Raw genomic sequence first — 7,436 nt, 5'->3', positions numbered from 1 at the left:
CTTGCTTTATTTGATTGTTTATTTTTTCTTATGGATTTATTTTAGGATATTTGATTTATATGAAATTAACCTTTTATTTAACTAGGCAAGTCAGTTAAGAACAAATTCTTATTTACAATGACGGCCTACCGGGGAACAGTGGGTTAAACGCCAAGTTTGGGTGCAGAATGACAGATTTTTACCTTGTCAGCTCGGGGATTCGATCCAGCAACCTTTCGTTTGCTAGTCCAACGCTCTAACCACTATAGGCTACCTTCCACCCCAATAACATGTCCTTTCTGAAGTACTGTATGTAGATTTATTTATCAGGTCATTTATTGACATTATATTATTGACATCTTTTGACTTCAAGAGTGTAGGCCGGTGATATTCCATGCTTCTTATTACAAATATAATTATTAATACTATTATTATTAAAGCATGTGTTTTTATGGGCCTGTATATGATAAACAAAGTGATTCTACAATGTCTTTGGCTGTTAATTCACCGCACACGCGCACACACCCCCCCCCCCCCACACACACACACACAGAGAGAACGTGATAGACGGGTACAGAGACTGGCAGACTCTGGTGACCGTGTGTCGATATTTGTTTTATTTGTTAACCAACCTATAGGCCCACCATTCAGAACAGCATAAGCGATTGTCAGCCTCACTCTCATTCCATGTTCCCCCTTTCCATCTTTCATTTTGTCTCCCCTTCTCACCTGTTTCACCCCCCGTCTCCTTTTCCCTAGACACATCTCTCCCTTCTCTCCCCTCTCCTCTGTCTCTCTGTCCATTCAGAACCCTCCTCATACTAACGTCAGCCTTGTGATAGAACGTACAGTATCATATATAGTAATAAATAGAGGCAAACGGTGCACATAGCTGTAGTAGGAAATGACAAACAGGTCGGCTCGTACTTGAAGTCACCCAGCCTTTTGACTATTTCATTTGAGTGAATGACCTTTGTGTCTTTTAAAGACTTAACGTCTTTGAAATAAGAACAACTAAGGGCCACCAGAGTTGTTAAAGTCCTTTTAGTTTTTATTTTGTCTTTTTGTCTTCCCTCAGTCTTCATCTTCTCTTCTGTTGTTTGTTACATGATGTCCTGCTGGTGCTGTGTTGACTCAGAGACCACCTATAGGGGGAGACAAAGCAGACATTTACTGTAACGGGAGGAGTGGAAGTGAAATAACAAGCCTATTATACTATTGGGAACGATACAGGGTGAAGTAAAGTTACAATGTGTGTTGGTAGGTAAGTATGGCTTGTGAGAACTTGACTCGTGTGGAAGGAAAACCTTAGGTGGATGATATTGTTGTCAGCGAGGGGAGAGGAATTTGAGATATTCTCTCAAATACAAGTCTGTGCAAATACAAGTCTGTGAGTTATCTCTGGTTCACTCTACAAACAGGGGGGGTATCTCTATGTCAGGGTGTGTGTGTGTGTGTGCTTGCGTGCGTGCGTGCATGTGTGTGTGTGTGAATGCATGCGTGTGTGTGTGTGTTACCTCTCCGTCACGGGTCTCGATGGTCTTGATAAGGACACTTTTCTTTGAGTGTGACTCAGCAACGCGGTGATGACGCTCTGGGCTCGTTTCTGTCCAGACAACCGTGGAATTAATACTGATCTTTCACATCTCTGCACCTTTTTTGAACATCTCTGTTCACCTTCTTAATTTCGTGTCACCCCCTTAACATCTATTAATGAATGTCTCTGTTTATGCATCAGTAGTGAGGGGTCAAGTGAGGATCATTTGAAGTTCAAACCTGACTTTTGATTTACGGTAAGGTAAACAGAACTGCAAAAGATGTATCTACTTGTATCAATTGTGCCCTCTTGTGGCGTGATGCTGTAACTCATTTTATTTTGCTGCAGCGTTTGACAAAATAGAGCGTGTGTGTGTGTGTGTGTGTGTGTGTGTGTGTGTGTGTGTGTGTGTGTTGTTCTTACCACGGAAAGTCATGGTGGAATAGTTCTGTATGGGCAGGGAAATCCTACAGACGGAGAGAAAAGGGCGATGTCAGTTTAGCAGTGATACCAAATACCATTGTCATACAAGATAATTCATCACCTCTCTGTCCTCAACCCTCTCCTCCTTTCTCCTCACTCTATTCCTACAGCCCCCTGCCATTGTCTTCTCTTTCATCCCCCTCTCTCCTGCCCTCCTATCTCTCCATCTCTCCTCTATCTCTTCATCTCTCCTGCCCTCCTCTATCCCTTCCTCTCTCCTTCCCCTGCTCCTCTCTCTCCTGCCTCCCTCCTCCTGCTTCTCTGTCACCTACCCCCACTCCTCCTCCCCCATTTAACCTGCTCCCCTCTCCTGCCCCTGCTTCTCTCTCTCCTGCCTCCCTCCTCCTGCTTCTCTGTCACCTACCCCCACTCCTCCTCCCCCATTTAACCTGCTCCCCTCTCCTGCCCCTGCTTCTCTCTCTCCTGCCTCCCTCCTCCTGCTTCTCTGTCACCTACCCCCCACTCCTCCTCCCCTCTCCTCCTCCTCTTTCCTCTCTCTCATCTCCTCTTCTCCCTCCTCATACCTGCTCTCCTCTCCCTCCAGCAGTTTCCTGTAGGTTGCTATCTCTACGTCCAGGGCCATCTTGACGTTGAGCAGGTCCTGGTACTCTCTCAGGTGCCTGGCCATCTCATCCTTCATGTTGGCGATCTCAGCCTCCAGACGAGAGATGGTGTCCTGGTACCCGCCGGCCTCCCGCCCGTGGCGCTCCTCCATCTCTCTCATCTGCCTCATCAGAGACTCGTTCTGCAGGGAGGGGGTTAGGGGGGAGGAGGAGAGAGGAGAGAGGGAGTGAGGGAGGGGGAGAGAAATTAGAGAAAGAGATTGACATGTTTCTTGGAAGTGAACTTGCAGACCAGGGAAGGGAAAAAATGAAGAGAATGAAAGCGTGGTGGTATGAATTATGAAAGTACAGAAGGATATGAGGAGGAATAAAGGGTGTCGTGAGGAGAGGAGAATAGTATTCAGACTGAGAGACTTACGGTGCCTTTAAGTGAGTCAATCTCACAGGTGTAGGACTGGAGCTGGTGTCTGAACTCCATGGTCTCCATCTTGGCCTCTTTCAGAGCCTCATTGTTCTTGTTCACCGCCTGGTTCAGGTCTGTCACCTATAGGTCAGCAGGGGTCAGAGGTCAACAGGAAGTACACCACTTTGTCTGACATCACAATAACTGCACCCCCCCACAGTGCCAGAGACATTTTCTAGTAAATCGAAGAATTTAACTGATCTGATCTCTCTCTCTTTCTCTCTCGTTCTACATCTCTCCCTCTCTCTCGCTTTCTCTCACTCTTGTTCTCTATCTCCCCCCTCTCTCCGTCTCTCTTTCTCTCTCTTTTGTTCTCTATCTATCTCTCTCCCCCCTCTCTCCCCCCCGTTCCCTCCCCTCTCTCCCCCCTCTCTCTCTCCCCCATCACCTTAGACTTGTACCACTCCTCGGCCTCCGAGATGTTCTTGGCGGCGATGCCCTCGTACTGGGCCCTGATGTCCCTGAGGGCAGCTGTCAGGTCCGGCTTGGACATGTCCATCTGGATCTGCACCTGGGTCTCCTGCATCTGGGACTGCATCTCACGGATCTCCTGCAAGTGTGGTGGGGAGGGAGGGGGAGGTGGGGAGAGGTAGAGAGGAGGGAGGGGTGAGGTGACGTGGGGGGAGGGTCAATAGGTTTAAAGTGGAGGAAAGCAGAGGAGGAGGAGAAGGAGGAGGAGGAGAGATAGTTGGAGAAGGAGAGAGAGTAGGAGAGGTCAATAGGTTAAGGTTTCTACAGCTTTTTCTTCTCCATTGTCTGTTATGAAGCATACACACACACAAATAGTGTTTGTGTGTGGTGTGTCTGTGTGTTTGTGTGTGTGTGTGTGTGTGTGTCTTTGTTCATTCCTACCCCAGAGAGACAGGCAGATGGAATGACCAATGACTAGATACATTGACAGATAGACAGACAGACCAACTGTAGTAACACATAGCACATTAAAATCCACAGACTGAGTAACGAACCTCCTCGTGAATCTTCTTGAGGAAGGCGATCTCCTCCTGTAGCGTCTCGACGCGTCTCTCCAAGTCTAGACGGGCCAGAGTGGCAGCATCAACATCCTAGAACAGACAGACGTTAGAGTCATTCAACAGACATCTCACTGGGCAAAAACTGATTGAATCAACATTGTTTCCACGTCATTTCAACCCCCAAAGTAAATGTGATGACGTTGAATCAACGTGGTAAACTAAAGGCATTTCGTCTTTTTTTCACCCAACTTTTAACCTAAATCCAATGGTATGGAGATTTTTGTTGTTGTTGTTGATTTAACGTTACATTCACATTAGCTGAAAACTCAAAAAAAAAAAGACTTGACGTTGAACTGACTGACGTCGGTGCCCAGCTGTGTGGCAGTACAAACGACTACCCAGTCTACATTTAGATTAAAAGCAGAGAAAATAATAGTAGTGAGACATGGACATGTTGTCATATTCATAATCTGTGTTGATTAATAGTGTTCAACTCACAGCTCTGAAAGCAGCCAGGTTGTTCTCTGCGTCCTCCCTCTGAAGGATCTCTTCCTGCAGTCTGGAAACACAGTTGACCAAAGAGACCCAATCACAATTGTGTCTTTTACGTGTCCGCACCTTTTACCAAACATTTTTATTGAACCTTTATTTAACTAGGCAAGTCACCTGTCTAATAACAAGTGATTTGTCACCCAGGAATTGTTTGATAGGGACTTTAAGACTGCTGTGTGGATCTAATGTGCAGATGTGGTCTTAATCCAATCCCAGGTCCCATTTTGAATACCAGCTCTAGACGTCAGGAGGCCCCACTGCCAGATAGAGAGATCTGGATTATATCTGTCTGAATACAGATGTTTTCATTCCTGGCCTTTTATAGAGTCGGACTGTGGCGCCAGTAAGTGACGGTAAGGACATGCTTCTGTAAGGTCTAGAGGCTTAGACCATACCCTAAATGAGAAGGAGGCTGGCTTTAGTCTTTCAGAAGGAGGCTGGGTCTAGTCCTTCAGGGGTTAGGTGGAGGATGGATCTTGTTGACTTAATTAAAGGTCCACTGGAGTTGGAACAAGACTATCCCACTCTGCACTTGTGTGCATCTTTCTTTCTTCGCCAGTCTTTATTAATCACTAGTGCTTCTCTCCTATTTCATGGGTTGAATGAGAATGGCATGGAAGATTCTGTGCTGTCACTCAACCCACACATGCACTGCATATTTAATATGTCATCTAGGCCTTCACTTCAACAGCAGAGGAGGCATGCTGATCTCGCAACTATGCAAACGGCAGTAAGACTATCACACATTTGGAAAACCTGAAGCAGAAACACTTCCTATTTTACTTTCAGTAAGAATCCAAATACACAACTTCTTCAAAAGCACCTCACAATCAGTCCACTTGTAGTGAGTGATATGACCAAGTTTAAAAATACTTTCTGAGGCCACAACAAACAAACCAGCTAAACCACAACACCTAATCGAGAGGTGCTGACTGAAATCCCAGGGGACTGTATGCATGAACCAGCCGTGATATCAGTGCTGCTTTTGGTGGCTGAAATGTCATGCTTGCATTATACTAGGATCTTCACTTCTAGAGTTCTCCTCTCTAATGTTACCCATGATGCTCTCCTTCATCCACTTATCCACCAATCAGAAACTACACCCCTGCAGTCTTACTGAGCAATTAATCGATCAATCAATAAAATGTATTTATAAAGTCCCATTTACATCATCAGTTTTACAGTAACTTCTAGTTACCATATTTCTACCCTACTCTTCGTCCTTCTCCTCAATTCTCTTCCTCTCCCCCCTCATCCTGCTCCTCTCGCTTCTCTTTCTCCCTCCTCCCCCTCCTCCCCCTCTTTCCTACCTGAGTTTGAGTTTGTCCAAGTCTTCGCCCAGGTTGTCCCTCTCCACCTCGACGCGGCTCCTCTGATTGGTCAAGGTCTCCACCTGGCGACGCAGGTCCCTCATCTCCTCTTCGTACAGGTCGGCGATGCGTGTGGGTTCACGCCCCCGCAGCCTCTCAATCTCCACCACCAACGTAGCGTTCTGCTGCTCCAGGAAGCGAACCTTCTCGATGTAGCTGGCGAAGCGGTCGTTCAGGTGCTGCAGCTCGACCTTCTCGTTGGTGCGCGTGTGGAGGAACTCCTGGTTCAGCGCGTCGGCCAGGCTGAAGTCCAGCGTCTCCCCCATCCCCGCGTAGGACCGCGAACCGTGTGCGGTCGATGACATCACAGGTCCGCCGAAGTGAGACGAGGTGCGGTAGCCGGAGTAAGAGGGCGAGGCGGAGGTCTTGGTGACTTCGTAGACCCGGGAGGAGATGTGCCCGGAGCCGCCATGTCCGAGTCCGAGCCCCCCGCCCGAGCCCCGGCTGCTGTAGAGGGAATGGGACATGGCAGGGCTGTACCCTGCGCCAAAGGTGCGGCGGTAGGAGGAGGAGCCAGACTGGGCCGACTGGGCAGAAGAGCGGTAGGAGCTCATGGTAGAGTGCAGAAGGGTCTGGGCTGAAGCAGGAGAAGGTTCTGGGCTGGAGCAGGAGAAGGGTCTGGGCTGAAGCAGGAGAAGGTTCTGGGCTGGAGCAGGAGAATGTTCTGGGCTGGAGCAGGAGAAGGGTCTGGGATGGCTGCTGGAGTGGACTGGAGCAGGGAGGCTGACTGAGGGACACACAGGACTCACGCTGGCTATTTGTAGTACCTACCCCCTCACATCCCCTCCCTCAAATCCTCTATATACCCTCCCCTCTTTCCGTCTCTACCCCTCTCTTCCCCTCTCTGTGTCTCTATCTCTCCGTCTCTCATCCCCCCTCCCTCCCTCTCTAGAATGGGCTGTCACAGGTCCTGGTGTGGGGTCTGGTATTTGGTTCAGATTGTGTTCCAGAGTGAGAGGAGAGGGTTCTGGGAGGCTGTGTCCACCCTGACCGTCACAGCAGCATGACTGAGCTCACAATGGCCAGCTAGACCTCAGCTCAGCTTCATGTCCACACCCCAGCTCAACCCTAACCTTAGCCTCAACTATAACCCTAACCCTAGCTTCATGTCCACACCCCAGCTCAACCCTAACCTTAGCCTCAACTATAACCCTAACCCTAGCTTCATGTCCACACCCCAGCTCAACCCTAACCTTAGCCTCAACTACAACCCTAACCCTAGCTTCATGTCTACACCCCAGCTCAACCCTAACCTTAGCCTCAACTATAACCCTAACCCTAGCTTCATGTCCACACCCCAGCTCAACCCTAACCTTAGCCTCAACTATAACCCTAAACCTAGCTTCATGTCCACACCCCGGTTCAACCCTAACCTTAGCCTCAACTATAACCCTAACCCTAGCTTCATGTCCACACCCCAGCTCAACCCTAACCTTAGCCTCAACTACAACCCTAACCCTAGCTTCATGTCCACACCCCAGCTCAACCCTAACCTTAGCCTCAACTACAACCCTAACC

At 48.4% G+C, this 7,436-nt stretch overlaps 1 protein-coding gene across 1 annotated transcript; it reads right to left on the bottom strand.

Annotated features, from left to right (window-relative positions):
- Positions 1–575: 575 nt before the first annotated feature.
- On the bottom strand, positions 576–6,680 carry LOC115179313 (desmin-like). The gene is made up of 9 exons (XM_029740715.1): positions 5,859–6,680; positions 4,495–4,555; positions 3,991–4,086; positions 3,414–3,575; positions 2,981–3,106; positions 2,524–2,744; positions 1,940–1,983; positions 1,497–1,585; positions 576–1,124 (listed from the first exon to the last, which is right to left on the bottom strand). The coding sequence occupies exons 1-9, from the start codon at positions 6,470–6,472 to the stop codon at positions 1,083–1,085; spliced, it is 1,455 nt and encodes a 484-aa protein (XP_029596575.1). The 5' UTR covers positions 6,473–6,680; the 3' UTR covers positions 576–1,082.
- Positions 6,681–7,436: the final 756 nt, after the last annotated feature.

Source organism: Salmo trutta, chromosome 39, assembly GCF_901001165.1.
Source record: "Salmo trutta chromosome 39, fSalTru1.1, whole genome shotgun sequence".
NCBI lineage: Eukaryota > Metazoa > Chordata > Actinopteri > Salmoniformes > Salmonidae > Salmo > Salmo trutta.
The sequence above is the reverse complement of the archived record's forward strand: the minus strand, read 5'-3'. Positions and strand labels throughout refer to the sequence as shown.

Coding starts and splice junctions, on each gene's coding strand:
- LOC115179313 (XM_029740715.1), bottom strand. CDS start 6,472: ATGAGCTCCTACCGCTCTTCTGCCCAGTCGGCCCAGTCTGGCTCCTCC. Junction 1,984..2,523: donor CTGGAGGGAGAGGAGAGCAG/GTATGAGGAGGG, acceptor CTCCGTCTGTAG/GATTTCCCTGCCCATACAGA. Junction 1,125..1,496: donor TCGAGACCCGTGACGGAGAG/GTAACACACACA, acceptor CTCCCCCTATAG/GTGGTCTCTGAGTCAACACA.